Here is a 17,322-nt window from a genome sequence, read left to right as displayed (position 1 = left end):
GAAATGAGCCCAGGAGAAACTGGCCTTACTGATAAGAATCTCTGAAGGTTTTGTGCTTAGCAGGTGTTCTATGGCAAAGCCATGTGCTGCAGTTAAGGGATGTGAAAAAGAGGCATGACTTTCTCCATTTCTGCTACAAGTTGCTGTCCAACAGAGCTGTCTAGCTGTCTAGGTACTGCTACTGAGAACAACTGCTCCATGTTGCCAGTGAACATCTCTCTCCAGCACCCTCTGCTTGAAAGAAAGGAGTTGTGGGTTGTGACCTGATGACAGTGGGAGGACTGGAAGAGAGTGAATGTGACTGAGAGTGGGGCCTATAGAAGAAAAGCAGAATCTGAGAATCAGAGTCAGGGAGAAGAGAGGTTTGACTTGGATAAAATATAATTGAGATCAAATGAAAAGAACAGCTGAAGTCTAAAGAGAGAAGATCGTGACTGATTGAACAAGTTACCAGAAAATCTAGAGATTTTGCAGAGTCCAGGGGAATGAACTTGGAGAGAAGATACTGGAAGTGTGCCCTGCACTTAAAGTCAAGGAATAGGAGAAAGTCAATGAACTGTGCGAGGGTCTGGGGTGGGCTGAGAATGGTTGAAGTGTTGAGAATGGTATTAGGATTGTTTGGGAAAGATTGAATGAGTTGTACTAGGAAAGAAAAGTTGAAGTGCACTTAAGATCTGAACACAGAAGTCCCAGAAGGTAAAGGACAAGGGTAGATTAAGCATGATGAGGCTGAGGGTTGAAGATAGATGAAGAGGGCAAGTAGTAGACTGAAGTGGCTTCGAGCTGAAAAATGGTTTTAGAAATACCAGACTTCACAGGTAAACTAAGTGCATGATTAGAAAACACTCTTCTCTAGAGTATGGACTCAGTTTTTGGGTTTTGCATTTCCTCTGTGAGTATAATGTATCTGTGAAATCAAAAGTAAAGCACTGGGAACCCATCTTTCCATTATGGGTGCATTCAAACAACTAGTGTCACAAATGTTTATGTGATCAGCTAAGTACATAATTCAGAATCATCAGAATTCCCTTTCCTGTCATGCTTTCCATTCAACTTCTCTATATTTAGATTTCTGTATGGCATGTTTCAGAGTTGTTTATTTTCAGTATTTATCCAATAAACTCATTACAGTTTTCTTATTATTGGCATCTACAGTTGTAAATCACTTTGGGGTGATCAAAGTCCAGAGCTGTCTTCAAGACATAACAATGTTTGTCTTCTGATAAACCTAAAGAGGTATTATAAACCTGATTTATTCTCATAAATGGGTGCTAGTAATTCCAGTATTCATGGATGTTAAATTGTAGTAACAATGAATAAAAGAAAAGGAGATTCACAATTGTATGTGAACAACTTGAGTTCTGGATTGTTTGTTGTTAGCACAAACGCTTGAGCTGTTGATGCTCAGTGCCAGCTGGAGCATGTCATGGTTTATTAGTTAAGGTGTGGAGGAGATTCATGACTGCTGCTATGTTGTACCTCTTGCTATGCAGGTTGTTTGGAAGTGGTACAGCCACTTGAGTAGATGGCTAGTTCATAACTGACAATTACAAGCATATAGGTAACTTTTTAATGTTTAAAACCAGAGTACATAATGGGAAACAGTGAAGAACCCTTAACTATGTGTTGGAAAAGGGAAGGTGGCCATCGTCTTTTGAGAAAACCTGTTTGTATTCTACCTGCAATACTAGGAAAACAAGACCAATATTCAGGGTTTTCTCTTTAGCAAAAAATACAAGATTATTTGATATGAAAATGATGAAGCTAAAAGAATTAGTTTCTTTAGCTTCTTAACAATTAAAAAAAAAGTTTTCTAACAATAATGTTGCTGCGTGCTCAGGAAGAGAATTGATGTCTCTGAGCCCCTTCTGTTGAACATGTGTAAGGAACTACATATATAACTCTCCTGAAGTATTGACAAAGCTGATGTCTCATCTGTCTAGTGGTTTGGGTGATCATCTTTACCATATGCTGAATATGAAAAGGTCTGTGAACTCTTCTCTAGGATTATCTAGAGCTCTAAAAATTCTGTTTTATCTAAAGTAATCCTTTCTGTGTCATTGCTATTCTTTTTATCTGCAACTGTTTAAAGTAACTTGGCTTAAATAACTGTTTCAGTACAATTTCAAAGTTAGTGCCTCTTTCAAAACTTCAGGTTCAATTTTCTAAGTTTTATTAGTTTATAGAGCAGCTTTCCCATTTGGAGTGTCATAAATAGATACCAGATTTTGCTAATTATGTAGCTTGTTCCCGTACTGAGTTTGTGTTACTTCTCAATAATATAGTTTTCCTAGTATTGAATAGTTTGTGTCAAACCACTTTTTTTTGTGACCCTTCAGTCTTAGGGTTGCTGCTTGAACATCTCTCTTCGCTGAAAGGAATCCTGTTATATGTTAAATGAATGAGTTTCACACTTGATCACTTTCTCTAAGGAAAATGCTTTCATATTACAGTTACTTTTCCAAATTTTGAAATATCATGTGTTAAAAAGCTTTTGAATCACCAGGATTCTCTTGCAGTGAGAACTCTCCATTGCCTTCCCCTCTGCTGCAGATGGTTTGGAGCAGAGCGTGGCCACACTGGACGGATGTGTTACAGCCCCTGTTTCAGCTCCCTTCAGTGGAGCAGTTACTGTAGGTGATCGGTGTGTGCGCTGAGGGTGTGACGGGGACAGTTAACCCCGTGTTGCCTTACGGCCATGCCCCCGGGGCGGGCTGTCCCCAGCTGTGTCCCCCGGGGCAGGCTATCCTCAGCTGTGTCCCCCGGGGCGGGCTGTCCCCAGCTGTGTCCCCCAGGTGGGCTGTCCCCAGCCGTGTCCCCGGGGCGGGCTATCTCCAGATGTGTCCCCGGGGCGGGCTGTCTCCAGCTGTGCCCCCGGGTGGGCTGTCCCCGGCCGTGTCCCCGGGGCGAGCTGTCCCCAGCTGTGTCCCCAGCAGCGCTAGTGCCGCAGGACCGTGCAGCGCGGCGCGGTGCCGGCAGAGGGCGCTCCCTGCTCGGCACAGCCGCGGAGCGCTGCCACCAGAGCCTTGGCTTTCAGTGCTTCCAGGAGAAAGCGATTCTTTCACAACATAGAAAAAATACAGGAAAATGAAAAGAATCCGGTAGCCAAGCTAAAGAATAAGAAGAATAAGAAGCAAAAGAATAAATATGGTCTTTAGTTAATTCCCTTCTATGCAGGGACAATGATACATGATTTCCATGATTATATGCTGTTTTGCCTCCATGAGATTCCCATCTTGTAATGTCTAGAATTTAATTTTGCAAACTGTAGTAAAGGAGAGGGCCATTTTCTGTCACGTTGCAATGCTATCTGTTGAAGTTGAATGCAATAACTAAAGTAAGATGATGAAACACTGTTCCACAACTATTAGTCAGAGTTTGTGTGATGCTGGACTAGTCACCTCCAGAGTACCTTTCACCTGGGTAGCATTTGTGCCTCTGTGAGGAGGTGGTGTACAGCTTATGGTTCTGTAGGCTGATATTGCTAAGCACTCAGTGTTCAGAGCTATATCTGGAGCTACTGGGAGCTCTGCTTTCTGTTGGTGGAGTATTCTGAAAGAAATGGATACCTCAATTAGGTAACTAAATAAGTATACCTATATCTCTGTGCTTCAATTTATCATTAAAAATAAAGCTAACTAACATATTCTTATTATGAAGGCTTGTTGGGGAAAGTAAATTTGTCTTTTTTTCTAGATAATATGAAGAATAACAAAGACTATATTGATGAATATGAAACCAGGTCTGTCAGGAGAAGTGTATCTTTCCTGTACCATACTATACAGAGATGAAAAACCTACTGAATATCATATTGGGAACTTTCCTCCAGGGTCTATAACAAAAAAAACTCAACAAACAAACAAGAAAAACCCCCTCACAAAAAAACCCACTAAAACCAAAAGAACATAGACTTCCCCCTCTCAAAAACACCAACCAAAACCAGCAACAAAACAACAGCAAACCAACAAAAAAACCCCAAACCCAAACAAACCACAAAACCAATTAGAAAACCACAAAGAAACACACAAAAACCCCAACCAAAAACAGAATAAAAAACAACCCCACAACCCTCGAAAGAAAATAAGGCTTCAGTTTGTGACACAGGCACACCTCTGTGAAGGACCTTTATGAGCTGGAGTCACTTAACATCTCTTACAGTAACAGGTAGAGGCACTATGCTCTCAATCTTTTGTGGAGGGGAGCAAGTCCATGCTTTGTCACTGGCAAATTTTGAAAAGAAAATGCTGAATCTGCTTTGTTTGCTTTCAGTCAATATGCTCAAGAAAAAACATCTTTACTCTTTTTACTTCCTTAAACTGACCTGCTGTATCATCTCACTTCTGTCATTTCAGCCTCTCTCTGTTGTTCTTGCTTTCCACCTGGTATCTTTATTAGTAGTAGTATTTACTCCTTCAGGTTATGTGTAGCCTTTTCTCATCATCAGGATTTGCATGTAGTCTCTCTCCTTACCAGGTTAAGATCTTAATTCTGATTTTGTTGCTCCTTCTCCTTTTGTGTTTAGGTTCTTTGGTGGTCAAGCTCACTGTTGTCATTGCCCATCTCTCCATCCTGGTCTAATTTAATTACCTTTATCACTTCATTTATAGCTATGACATAGGAGAGTTAATATCATATGACATATAAGAGTTAATATTCCTCTACATTTATGTTGTGCTGCATTCTATTCTGTGTTACTGTAAAGAGTCTTCCTAATGTCAATTTTGCGTAATACCAAAGTGGTTTGCAGAAGTTGCAAAAGGCAAATTTTTAAAGCTCTGAAGTGGAATGAAATATGTGGGCTTTCTGCAAATAAATTTCTAAGAGAATTAAGTTGTCAGATTAAAGCAAGTTTCTGTTGAATGTTTACAACTGAGACTTCTCAGACTTGTAAATTAGCCAGCTATGGGAATGTGCTCTCTTGTGAAAGCAAGTAAAGCATCCACGACACCAGAATAAATGACAGTGCCAGATCTAAATAAATTATATCTTGGGAAAAGTCACTGTGGCTTTTGTAGAAAAAAAAGATACATTTCAAGAAACTGAATTCTCAATAGAGTCAATGAACATAGGAAGAAGACAAGGAAGTATTTTGAAATTTAAGACATTTTAAGTAAGATCTTAATCTAGAAACATCTAAATGTATTAAAATCTAAGATAATAACAGACACAATTGCTCCAGGAAAACAAAAGAAGGAAGCAAAAGATAGGAGTATGTCTCGTGAGAAACTTGCAGGTGAGGTTTCCAAAGGTAATTCTTGTGCTATTTGACATACCTGTCTATGATCTGACAGAGGTAGGAGATGCCATGAGGGCATATAACCAGGTTAAATTTCACAGAGTGTTATGGAAGTAGCTATGAGTGAGTTGCAAATCATGGTGTATACAGGTATCATACCCTGCTGGGGAAAATAATCTCATCTGTAATCCTGCTAAGGCAGCAGTGGGTAGTAAATTTGCACTGAGGAAAGGAATTAATAAATTGTTGCTGATTTCTCAGAAAAATGTTCTGTGCCCCTCTTCAGTCAGAAAATCAAGCAGTATCTTTAGGAGTTCCTAACAAATCAATGGAAGGGCAGAATGTATTGTATTATACAGATCTGTGATTTTTCTAAGTTCTGAAGACTGAGTTTCTAATCGTCGTGTTTCAAAATGGTTGTACTGAAGTAGATATATTTAAGAAGCTGAGCAAAGCTGTAGTCTCCCATCAAGCAGTGGCGACTCCCAGTTTTCCCGGACTGCTTTCTCCTCTCTTCTCCAGCCCTCCTCATTCGTATGATATTTGATTAATTTATTTCTTTTCCCTAAAAGTCCTAATTTTTCCATTTCAGTTTGAGGCTCTGAGTCTTGGTTGTCTTTGTTTCTTGATATTTTCTACTTCTTAAGGCTAAAGATGTCAGGGATTGATCTTACACCTTGTTGAACAAAATCCATGCTATTAAAGCTGATTGTATGAGAAGAAATGTCATCCGTTTCCTCAGTAAACTGTCTTGCTAAATAAGATAATCTGCTGAACACATTTTATCTTTCTATGTCCTTTTTATCATGGCAGAAATCAAAGTCTGCAGTACTTTGTCAATGGGAAAATATTCCTAGAAATCGCAAAAGGAATTTTGTAACTCTTGCCTGCCCCTCTGGACGGTTTTGTCCTGGAGGCGTTAGGGAGAGTTTCTGTAACTATGAGCTAACCAGTTCTCCTCTGGATGTGGCAGATTCTATTCTGCCACTTCTTGAAGCTGTTAGTAGGTGGACTGTGAGATCTGTACAATTGAAAGTGAAACTTCAGGCATGCACCTGCCTCTTGAGTTCAAGAATGTCTTGTATGGCATTTCAGAAAATGACTGTAAATTTCTAGACACTTGAAAAACTGAGGATGGTCTGAATTTTTACCCCTGAAGTTCCTGTTTAATCAACGGTTCTGCTGTTGTGAATGCACAGAATTGCTAAAGAAAGGCCTACCTTGCACCCAGAACCGATTCAGTCAGTAAATGAAGTCCTTAAAAAGCCAAGTAAAACACAAAAAAAAAAGTGGTTTGAGCATGTTTGCAGCAGGAGGAAAAAATGAGGTTCAGCACAAAGCACAGCAGCAAAGGCTACTTTAATTCTAAGATAAATGTGTCTAAATTAGTTATACCAAGTGCTGGGACTGGCTGTGTGACAAGTTGCAGGAGCCTTCTGGTGCTGATGAGCAAAATGTGTTGTCCAGGCAGGCAAGGCTACTGTAGAAAAGTTCTAATTGGCCTTTGGAAAGGAGATGGCAGGGAATGCACTGCAGGCTACCAGAGCAATTTAATGATCTACCTGTTACAGAGGGCCTTTTGGAAAGAAAAAAGTCAGTATGATGTTGATGCCAATCCACGAGAATTTCCTCATGGTCATGCTCGGATACCAGACACAGGTAGAATATTCATCCAGGCATTAGGTGATGTATGGTAAATATTGTCCTCCCTTTACTGGGGTTAGGATGTAGGTTTTGTATCTTTCTGAATAATAATTCTAGCCATTACCTGCTGAAACGGTGAGAAATGTAAGGCTGGTGTATCTGAGGAGATAGTCCTAAGAGAGAGACCATGACATCAGTGCTTAAAGATGCTGGGGAGGGGAGGGTCCTTGTTACCCATAGCTGAATATAAAATTTATTTACCACCACAGAATTCAGGTATTCACACAACCTTCTATTGAAGTGTTTCCTGCTAGCTGCTTTGATCTTAATCTGCTTGTTGGGCATGATGTCATGGGGGACAGTCCTACCTGTCATTATTTGCCCAGACTTTGACCAAACTGGGGTGTTAAGATGGGGGCTCTGACCAAACCGGAATATTAAGACAGAACTTTCTGATTTTTTATGAGGATATTTGCAAATTGCTGATGGTCCCTAAATTTCTGTGACTATTTTTATTTATTTATTAAAAATATTAGAACAGAATAGCTTGGCTCAGGATAGAAGAAACTCTCATGAGCCATCTGTTATTACAATCTCTACCCTTCCTTAATCTCCTTGAAAATATGCTTTTTGGGAAGCTGAAGGAGACTATGGAAATCAAGACTCTTTGATTTTGAAAAAAGATATTTTTCTGGACAGAAAAATGGTTATACTTTTCTCAGAGTTGTAGGTAACCATTATTTAAAACTTAGCAATGTGTAATTCATCCATCACTTGGGCTTAATTTAACCTCTGTGATAAAGTCTTTGTACACATATGTGTGCGTGCCTACCTATGATGGATGCAAATTGAATGGCAGTGCAATGTGCTGAGGCAGAATACACCAAATTTAGAAGAATAGCATAACAGCTTTCTTTAATTCAGTATTCTTTTATTTTCTTTTTTTTTCCTTTCCTTTTCTTTTCCCTTTTTTCTTTTTTTTTTTTTTTGGTTGAGGGAAGGGGGAGTTGCAAGGGATGAAGGGAACCAAAGGATCTAAGCAAGCTGTAGCTCATGTATTACTTTCATTTTAATGCTTTTGAACTCTTAGAGCATTCCAAGGGATGAATTGTAAAATAGACATGCTTTGTCTAATTTATCAGTAATAGAAAAAAGTGTTGTTTCTTAATTTCTTCGGTTCTAGTCCAGTTTCAGCACTGGTATATGATTTTGCTTGGGTTTTTTTCCAGTCTTTACTGAAGTTATCCCTTCTTGAAATCAATCACAGAACTGTTTTTCTTTGATTTTTTTTCCTTTTTTTCTTGAAATTAAACGGTAAAAACTAATTTAGTTATATGTGAACAGCAGTTCATTACTATAGATTTGGAGTTCTGTAACGTGGTTTCAGTGGTGTCATGTTTTCCTGATAGATTCAGATCTCTTGTGTGATACACCCATTTAATCAAATTAAGACATCACTTAGGTTAAAACATTTTTCTGTTTCATGTATGGTGGAATATTTCTCCTTGATTGTTTACTACTTCAATTTAAGAAAGTATATTTATAGCATACTACAAATATCACCAAGATATAAATGATATGAAATTATTTTATTAAAGAATTTGATTTCATAAAAAATAGTATTCTGTAGCACTAGTAGTAAAATTTATTTTTCTCCATATAAAGGCTCATTTATTTTTATAGCAATTTGATGACACATCTGCTGGCTTTATTCAGCTGAAAAGAAAATGTTGGTTCTTGGTGTTTTGTAAAATTGCTTTGTTAAATTATTTTCAAAATCGTTCAACTTTTAACAAATGACATTTGATACTAACATTGGAAAGCAATTTCAGCTAATTAAGTAGATCCTTCTATAAACCATTGGAACATTAAGATGACAAACTGTTCATTCAGGATTATTTTAATTGGTACAATTATTGTAATTTTGTTGCAATTATGTGTTGAGCTAAAAGCTTTTGTTTAAATCATTTGAGGGTTTTTTTGTTAATATACATAAGTAAGAAGAAAAGAAGTAAAATAAAAACGGAAGATAAGCATTATCTGTTTACTTTTCCATTACAGTGCTTTAGACAAGTATCTATTGAATTATTCTTTTAGAAAAATATGTTACATGCTTCCAGCAAATCTGTAGAAATTTTAAATGTTAAAACTGAGCAAGATCATTGAAATGTAACTTTTCTGGAAGGTTATTATGTTAATTCCAGTTTTGACACTGTTTAAATACCTTTTAAGAAAAAGGGTGAAATGAACTTTTGAGGGATTTATGAGTTGCTTAATGCCTATTGATGTATTAATTTAAGAAGTGTAGCTATTTAGTGATTATAGAAATTAAAAATAAAAAAGCCGTGGAAGGTGCCACATTCATCACTTTGATTATAATGTTTTCTGCAATCATCTTTGCCCAGGCCAGGTTTAAATAAATCACTTCCTTTAAGCAGAAAATTTAGTATTCTTGTAGACCTCACAGTGAGGAATTACTTCTAAAATATTCAACCCACTTTTTTGTTTTTCCATTTCCTTTTATTGCCTTTTACTTAAAATGCAGGGCACATAAAGTTATTATGTTTCTTACTGTGCTAATAGTGTGGTCTCAGTGTTAAAAGGCAATGTACCAGTTGAGTAGTAGGTGGTTGATGCCCACCTTTTTAAAAATTCTTTTGCCTTTTGTAATTCAAATAGCACTGCAAAGCTGTGAATGAATCCGGGCATTTGTAACTGCTTTAACACTTTATTTTAATCATAAAGTATGCCAGAGAGTTGTTTAAAGAACAGAACTTTTAAATATCGCTCAGTGACAGTGTGTGATACTGGGTGTGGGAGATTAGTTTAATAAATATCAATCTTTTAAGCATCAGAATGTTTTTTGCTTTCTGAAATTATCAAAAGCAGGAGCACTGAGGAGAGGTACTTGATTTGAAATAGAGTCACTTTTGCAAAGCAAGCTTTTCTGAATACCTATGGTGATAGGAGTTTTTAAATAGCTATTGCATCTGTTCAATGAAGTCTCTTCTGCTAATATGCACTGAGGAGATGTAAATTTTTGTCTACATACATATATCAAACTATAGCTTTCTTTTTTTTTGATGTTTATTAATACAGCTTTCTCTTTTTTTTGGTCTTCATTAAGATAAATCCTTTATTCCCTTATGTTATATTATTGAACGTATGATGACTTTTTATTCCTGTCTTTATGTGAATAGACGTTTAAGTGAATGTTCTTTTTCAGTGTCCAAATGATCTGTTGCAATTTTCAGTTTGAGAGAGTATTTGCAGCACTGCTGCTGATCTGTTTATAGTACTGCAAAGTTCCTGGAACGATTTGTGTGAGTGCTTTTAACACTGTGACTATATTGATCAGACCTGAGAAGAGTAGGATAAGCAACTTCAGCACAAAGCTGAAGGTAGTAGGTTTTGATTATTAGGAATTAGAGATCAGACATCTAATTAGCAGACTGTTAAGCATCAGAATTTCATATTGCTCTCCATAGCAGCTAAGATTTTCTAGTTTTGTGTTTCTCAGTATCAAACCTTTAGAAATTTTTTTTCTCATTTTTAATGACAAGTTATTTCATTATTTTAAGCAACATTTTTGACTTGTACTATATTGAGAAGAAAAAATTAAAAAGCACATGATAGATAAAACATAACATGCCTTCATACTCATGCCTTCCGTTGCTCTATTATTTAATAGCAATTAATTAAGTAATTTGTTTTTTATGGAGTGAAAAAGTTAAATGACTCTTGTCCTTGCAGTTGCTTGCTCTTGTAAAACACACGAGGAAAAAAAATTAGGTGTGCAAAGATTAATTTGAAGCATTTCTTTGTTTTTCACCTTCAGGGAGAGGTTTGGAAAGAGCAGGGAGAATGGCCCTTTGGGATAAGAGTGCTTGAAAAGAAGTCAGCCTTCCACTAGTGTGGAAACAGCAGGGCAGGCTGCTCCATGAGAGGATGAGCTGGGAGCTGAGGAGGGCAGCGAGGCAGGCACGGCATTGTGAGCAAGGGGAGCAATCCCTTGGCAGCCAAACGGCAAAAGCAGAGCGGGTTCAGTGACTGTAACCAGGGACTGCAAACAGCCCTTGGGTGTGTAGCCACAAGGCACAGGTCAAGGTCAAGACCAAAGGTGATGTAGCTTGGAGGAGGACCAAGGGCAAAGGTCTGAGCTTAAAAGCAGTTCTTAGCTTAAGCAGGAGAGCCCTGCAGTGAGGCTTCTCACAGCTCTTGTCTCTCAGCTGTGCTGTGTCAGAGCCAGCCTTGAGCACCTGCCCCAAAACCCTTGGCTGTGGGAAGAGGTGGGTAAATCTTGTCAGCATATTCCAGGGCCTGACATAACCAATGGCATGGGCAATATGGGCACCTCCAGTGTGGATGAAGGTGGTTGATTTTGGCTGTTGCCATTTTGCCACCACCCAGCAGTGTAGTGAAGGAGATGGTCAATACGTGCAACAACAGCTTAGCACTTTCCTCTGAGCTATGCTGGCAACATTCAGTGCTGGACACACTGTCAGACCATGGTGGTTATTTTCTAAGTCAGTCATGATGTACAAGGTGAACATAATTAGAATAAATTTGAATCTAATTTACAGTCTCTTGAATGAAAAATAAGATGATGTGCTTCTGCGTACTTGTACTAAGTTACCTCTATTTGAGGAAAAAGCCAGAAATAATTCATCATTGTTGCAATATAACTTACTCCACAATGAAAGCAGTTTTTAATTTCAGTTGCTCATGGGAAAGAGATGTAAAGAGTAGTGGAATGAATTTTTAAGGTTCACTTCAATCAATGAAATGTTTTGTTTCAGTTTCATTCCTTCTAAATTCAAATAGTTTCTCCTGGAAACAGACAGTCTGTAACACTGACACTTTTTGATGTTTCTGATGTAAAAAATAATTATTTTGCCTCAGGAATGTAGTCCCAGAATGAGAATAGTGTGTTCGCAGTGCTTTATTTTTAGATCTGCATGCTTATATTTTAGAAAAAGTAACTCCTAAAGTGCTTTAAATGCTAACCTTTTATTTTTTTTATCTGAGAAGTGCAGGCACGTATGGTTTTTGTGGCTCTTTGCCAAAAGATTATCATTTACATAAATATTTCTTTCAAAGGCGTAGTTTAAGACATTGAGCTCAGGAGGTTAGAATAGAGACTTCAATCTGCACACCAGCAGTGGGCTATTGGCTTCTGAACAGTAGCTTTGTTCATCGTATTCGGAACACTGTTCACATTCAGACTTAAGTAGAGCTGGCATTAAAAATCAGCTAATTTGTTTCATGTGATTCATCAGCTGTGTGTTTTATTTAAATCTATGTCACATTCTCTTTTGGCTTTTTATTTTGTAGATTGAAGTGTTGAAGTAGGCCACTCTTTAACTCTTCAGTTCCTGACTTGAAGAGTGACTTTGTTTTTACTTTTCCAGCATTGAATTCCTGTCTAAAATACTAGCAGTAAATATATATAACTAATATATATAACTGAAGTGTGCATTAAGGATCTTGGCTTTTTTGCCATCTGATATTTGATTTAAAACATACACATTTACAGTCAGTTTAGTTGTAGTTTTATATAAGGCTAAATAGAACAAGCTAAGGTAGTTGCTAAATATTAGTGTAAAATATGCATTTCTCAGGTTCTGTGGAGTATACAAGTTTTACTTTGATATTGCCAGTGTTCTTACTTTTTCTCTTGGCCCTTCACGCCTTGAGATTGGGAGTACTTTCAGTTTTTCTTAGATTTCGTTAAACTTACAGGAGAATGAACTGTTCCCATTATTTGAAATTCTAACCTTTTGAGTGTAAAGTTTGTCTTCTCACAGAAGCAGCACCTTTTATTCTCTTAAGGCTGGAGTCTCTGAAGTCTTACATGCACTGAGCTTCCCTAAAGTGGATAACTTCCCCAGTGCCATCTGGGCAATGTCTCATAACAATTTGCAGAATCAGAACCTTTGTTAGAATAGGCTACACTTGCTTGTATGCTTTATATTTGTTACATTTTTCCTGTGCTATAAAGTAACCTCTCACTGTGAATCAGGTTATTCACTGTTTATGACAGTGTTTATTAGACATTGTTTATGACAGCATGTTTATAACACAGTATCCTCTGTTAGGTACACGGTCCATTGTTTTCTGGTAAAATTTATAGGAATTTGTTAATTATACTCTTAGTATATGGCAAGAATGTCATAAAACATTAGATTGAAAAATTAACACAGCTGAAATACATTTATAATGCAATGGAGTTGCATTTACTTCAAGCGTATAGCATTGAGTCTCAATTATTTTATTTTTCTTAGCATTAAAAGCTAAGTATTCTGTGTAAATCTGCCACTTTTGTCTCTGGAATAATCCCATGGTAAATAAAATTCTACTCTCTATGGAGGATCTAAAAATAAAGATAAAAAAATATTGTTGCATTTAAAAAGCAGACAAATTGTGAAATAGGGTAAGATTGTTCAGCTAATGGTAGACTTAGTTCATTAGCTCTATTAAAAATACAATTCAGTTACAACCAGTTGGGGGTTTCTTTTAAGTGTTTGTTTTTTTCTTTTCAAAGACACAATGTGAGTTTGAATTTATTTAATGTAAGAGATGTCTGGCGTACTCATTTACTGAGTGTGCATGAGTCTCCTTCCTCCCTTCCCATCCATGCATCAGTGTCCTCATTTCATCCATGACAGCATTGCTAGTTGCCTTAGCTCTTTTAATTGTCCAGTATTTGGAGAAAATGCTTACAATTTCTTTTAAGCAACTTACAGCAGCTCACAGAGCAGCCAACATATATTTGCTGTTCCCCTTTGTCATGGAGTTGTAGTCTTAACATGTCTTTGAAAAGAGTAATTAAAAATCATAATTAATTTTATGTTTATATAAATTATTTTTGTTTTTTCTTCTCACAATTTTTTCTATTTTTACTTGATGTACAGTGCGGTTACTTCACTGGTATCCATATGTGTGGTGTCATAGTCACTTTATAGTCATTACTGTAACTATGTTCACTATTCTCAGTGCATTCTTTCACTGTTTACATTTTTATTATGCTGGGTGTGAGAAATACTTTTTCATTTTAGTAATCTTTAATTTAGATTATCATTTCTCATTTGATATGAGATACCAGTACTATGAGATGAAACATCAAATAAGATATGTCCATCTGAACAACATCAGCCTACATCACTTGCTTGGTAGGAGCTTTTCATAAACTTCCACAAGACAAGCATTTAATCCTTTTACTTGTTTCTTCCTGAAACTCCCCTTTATACTAGTGCTCACAAAACCCCCACTGTTGCTTGACAGTAGTCATAATGCATGAACAGTCCCTTATATTGATCATGTCTTATAGTTTTGTTGTTTTCGTTTGTTTGTGGCTTTTACTTAGAAGGTGAATTACTTGAAAGTAAGTGGTTGTTTTCCCACTTTTTACAATGGATGCACAGTTAGATTTCGATCAACTTCTAAGATGCTTGTTCCTGTTACAAAAAGTTAGTTTTAAAATGAGATTGTTTTTCCCATGGAATTTCTGAATTGAGGTTTTTTACATATTAGAAAATGTTACATTGATCTTTCTGCAGTGCAGCTCTTTATGGGTTCTCTTTTTTTTCAGAGAATAGGGAGAATGGGTGCAAGTGTACTAGTATGTCACCCTAGAATATTACTTTGTAAACTGAAGTCATACTCCAATAAATATGGTATATGATGTATCTAATTTCACCCCCCAGAATTTCAAAGAATATTCCTACAACTAAAGATGTTGAACCTCTACTTGAAATTGATGCAGATATACGGAACTTTGAAGTATTTTTATCCTCAAGAACGCCTGTCCTTGTTGCACGTGATGTGAGAACCTTTTTGCCTTGTACAGTGAACTTGGATCCCAAGCTAAGGGAAATCATTGCAGGTGAGTATCCTTATAAATAGAAATAGAATAAGAAATAGAAATAGAAATAGAAAATGACATATCTATTATTTGTTTTAAGTAGAGCTACTTGGCGTGTCACACAGAACACTCATTTGTTCATCAAATCATACCTTCAAATTGTCTGATTTGACTTTAGTAAGAGGCCATTCAGTTTCACTTAATAGTTTTCCTGTAACAGCCAGACCATCCTAGACTAAGACTTCTCTTTTGGAGGGTGAAGTCCACTGTTTTTGCTTTGCAAAGTGTTTTGGGAGATGGAGGAAACACACAATATTTTAGCAGAAGAGATTCAAGTTGACTTCAGATCTTTGTTAACGATTTTGAAAATATATGTAAAACCCTGTAGAAATTAAGTCAGTGAAACAAAGTCTTCTCCAGGCTGAAGAACCCCAACTCCGTCAGCTTTCCTCCTAGGAGAGTTGTTCCTTAGAATCTTAAAATGGCTTAGGTTGGAAGGGACCTTAAAGATGATATAGTTCCAACCTCCCTGCCATGTGCAGGGACACCTTTCACTAGGCCAGGTTGCTCAGAGCCCCATCTAACCTGATCTTGAACACTTCCAGTGTTAGGACATTCATAAGTTCTCTGGTCAACCTGCTCCAGTACCTCATCACCTTCATGGTAAAGAATTCCTTCATAACATCTAATCTAAACCTACTCTCAATTTGAAATTATTCCCCCTTGTCCTGTCACTGCATATTCCTGTAAATAGTCTTTCTCCACCTTTCTTGTAGGCTCTCTCCAGGTGCTACTAGGCTGCAATTAGGTCACCCCAAAGTCTTCTCTCTGAAAAATCCTAATTCTCTCAGCCTTTCCTCATAGGAGAGATGTTCCATCCCTCATCAGTCATCTTTCTGGCCTCCTCTGGACTTGCTCAAATACATTGATGTCCTTCTTCTTCTGGGACCCCAGAGCTGGATGCAGCACTGCAGGTGGGGTCTCACCAGAGCAGAACAGAGGGGCAGAATCCCCTCCCTCATGTGCTGCCCAGTTTGGATGCAGCCCAGGGCACATTTGGCTTTCTGGGCTGCAAGGGCACATGGCTGGGTCATGCCCAGCCTCTCATCCACCAGAACTCCCAAGTCCTTCTTGGCAGAGCTCCTCTGCATCTGTTCATCTCCCAGCCTGGATTGTTACTGAGGCTTGACCCAGCCAGGTGATCTTATTAAAGCTCTCAAGATTCCCATAGGTCCACTTCTTGAGCTTGTCCAGGTTGCTCTGGATGGCATCCCATCCCTCAGGTGTGTCACTGCACCACTCGGCTTGGTGTCATCTGTGGGCTGGCTGAGACTCATCTCTTCATTCGTGTCATTAATGCTAAGTAACACTAAGTAACACTGGTCCCAGTATGGACCCCTGAGGGACAGCACTGGTCACTGATTTCAGTCAGGACTCTGAGCCATTCACCACTACCCTCTGGATGCAATTGTCCACACCCAATTTCTTACCTGTGTAACAGTCTACTCATCGAATGTATCTCCAGTGTAGAGAGGAGGATATTGTGGGGGACTACATGAAAAGCTTTGTAGAAGTCCAGATAAATGGTATCTGTAGCCCTTCCCTTGTCCACTGATGCAGTCACTCCTCACAGAAGACCACAGAGTTGGTTAGGCAGAACTTCTCTGTGGTGAAGCTGTTGCTGGCTGTCTTGAATCACCTCTGTCCTCCATGTGCCTTAGCAAAACTTCTCAGAGGATCTGGTTTATGATCTTCAGAGGTGAGGCTGACAGGCCACTAGTTCCTGGGGTCCTCCTTGCTGCTGTTTCTGAGAATTTGCAATCTCTCCATCTCTTGATATAGAGAGCAGCCTCTCCTCCCCTCTTTCCCTTCCTGTCCCATTGAACAGCCTGCAGCCATCAGTAGTTGCACTCCAGTCATAGGATTCATCCACCAAGTTTCTGGAGTGGCAGCTAGGTCATAGCTTTCTAGCAGCACAGTGGCTTCTGGCTCCTCCTGTTAGTTGCCCACTCTGTGTGCACTGAGGTAGAGGCACCTCAGCTGGGCAGTCACCTTTGTCACCTTCTTAGAGGAACACACTTCAATTCCTTTGAAGTATTTCAGTGGTGTTTTCCTGTTAACTTCTGTTTTCTCAGGAGCCTCTGCCTCATCTCCATAAGACTTTCAGTGGAGAAATTGTTCCTGATGCCCAGCATGAATGTCTCCTGGCACAGGTGCCTTTTGCCTGTTGTGGGGAGAATACAGGGCACCCTGAATCTGGCTTTTTTATGGTGGCTTTTCTGTTTCAGGGAGGCCAGAGCATAATCCCAGCCATCTCTGTCCTCTGACTTTCTCATGCTTCTTACTCTTTCTGCTTCCTTACTTAACTCTGCCACCAGGCTGGACCAGGGTTATCTGCCTGGTCATGTCTCATGTCTCACACATCTGTTGTATCTACTACCATCTCAGACTGGTGACAGGCTCTGCCCCCCCCGCCCCCACCATAGCCTGAGGCCTGTGTGGGAGCTCTGTCTGTGTTGTTACATCTTCCTGGTGAGTGCAGAGGACTATAGGTTTGTCCCTTGTGAATGCCATATCT

The 17,322-nt window shown here is 38.5% G+C and overlaps 1 protein-coding gene across 3 annotated transcripts in view; it reads left to right on the top strand.

Annotated features, from left to right (window-relative positions):
- The window catches only part of KIDINS220 (kinase D interacting substrate 220), a 74,819-nt gene that overhangs the window by 38,231 nt on the left and 19,266 nt on the right, over nucleotides 1-17,322 (top strand). For all 3 annotated transcript variants that reach the window (XM_088162385.1, XM_014895006.2, XM_088162384.1), the window contains exon 23: nucleotides 14,587-14,765. In XM_088162385.1, coding sequence (XP_088018511.1) covers nucleotides 14,587-14,765 — 179 coding nt within the window. The remainder of the gene's footprint in view (nucleotides 1-14,586; nucleotides 14,766-17,322) is intronic.

The sequence above is a fragment of the Sturnus vulgaris genome, chromosome 3, assembly GCF_052056855.1.
Source record: "Sturnus vulgaris isolate bStuVul1 chromosome 3, bStuVul1.hap1, whole genome shotgun sequence".
NCBI classification, from domain to species: Eukaryota; Metazoa; Chordata; class Aves; order Passeriformes; family Sturnidae; genus Sturnus; species Sturnus vulgaris.
The sequence above is the reverse complement of the archived record's forward strand: the minus strand, read 5'-3'. Positions and strand labels throughout refer to the sequence as shown.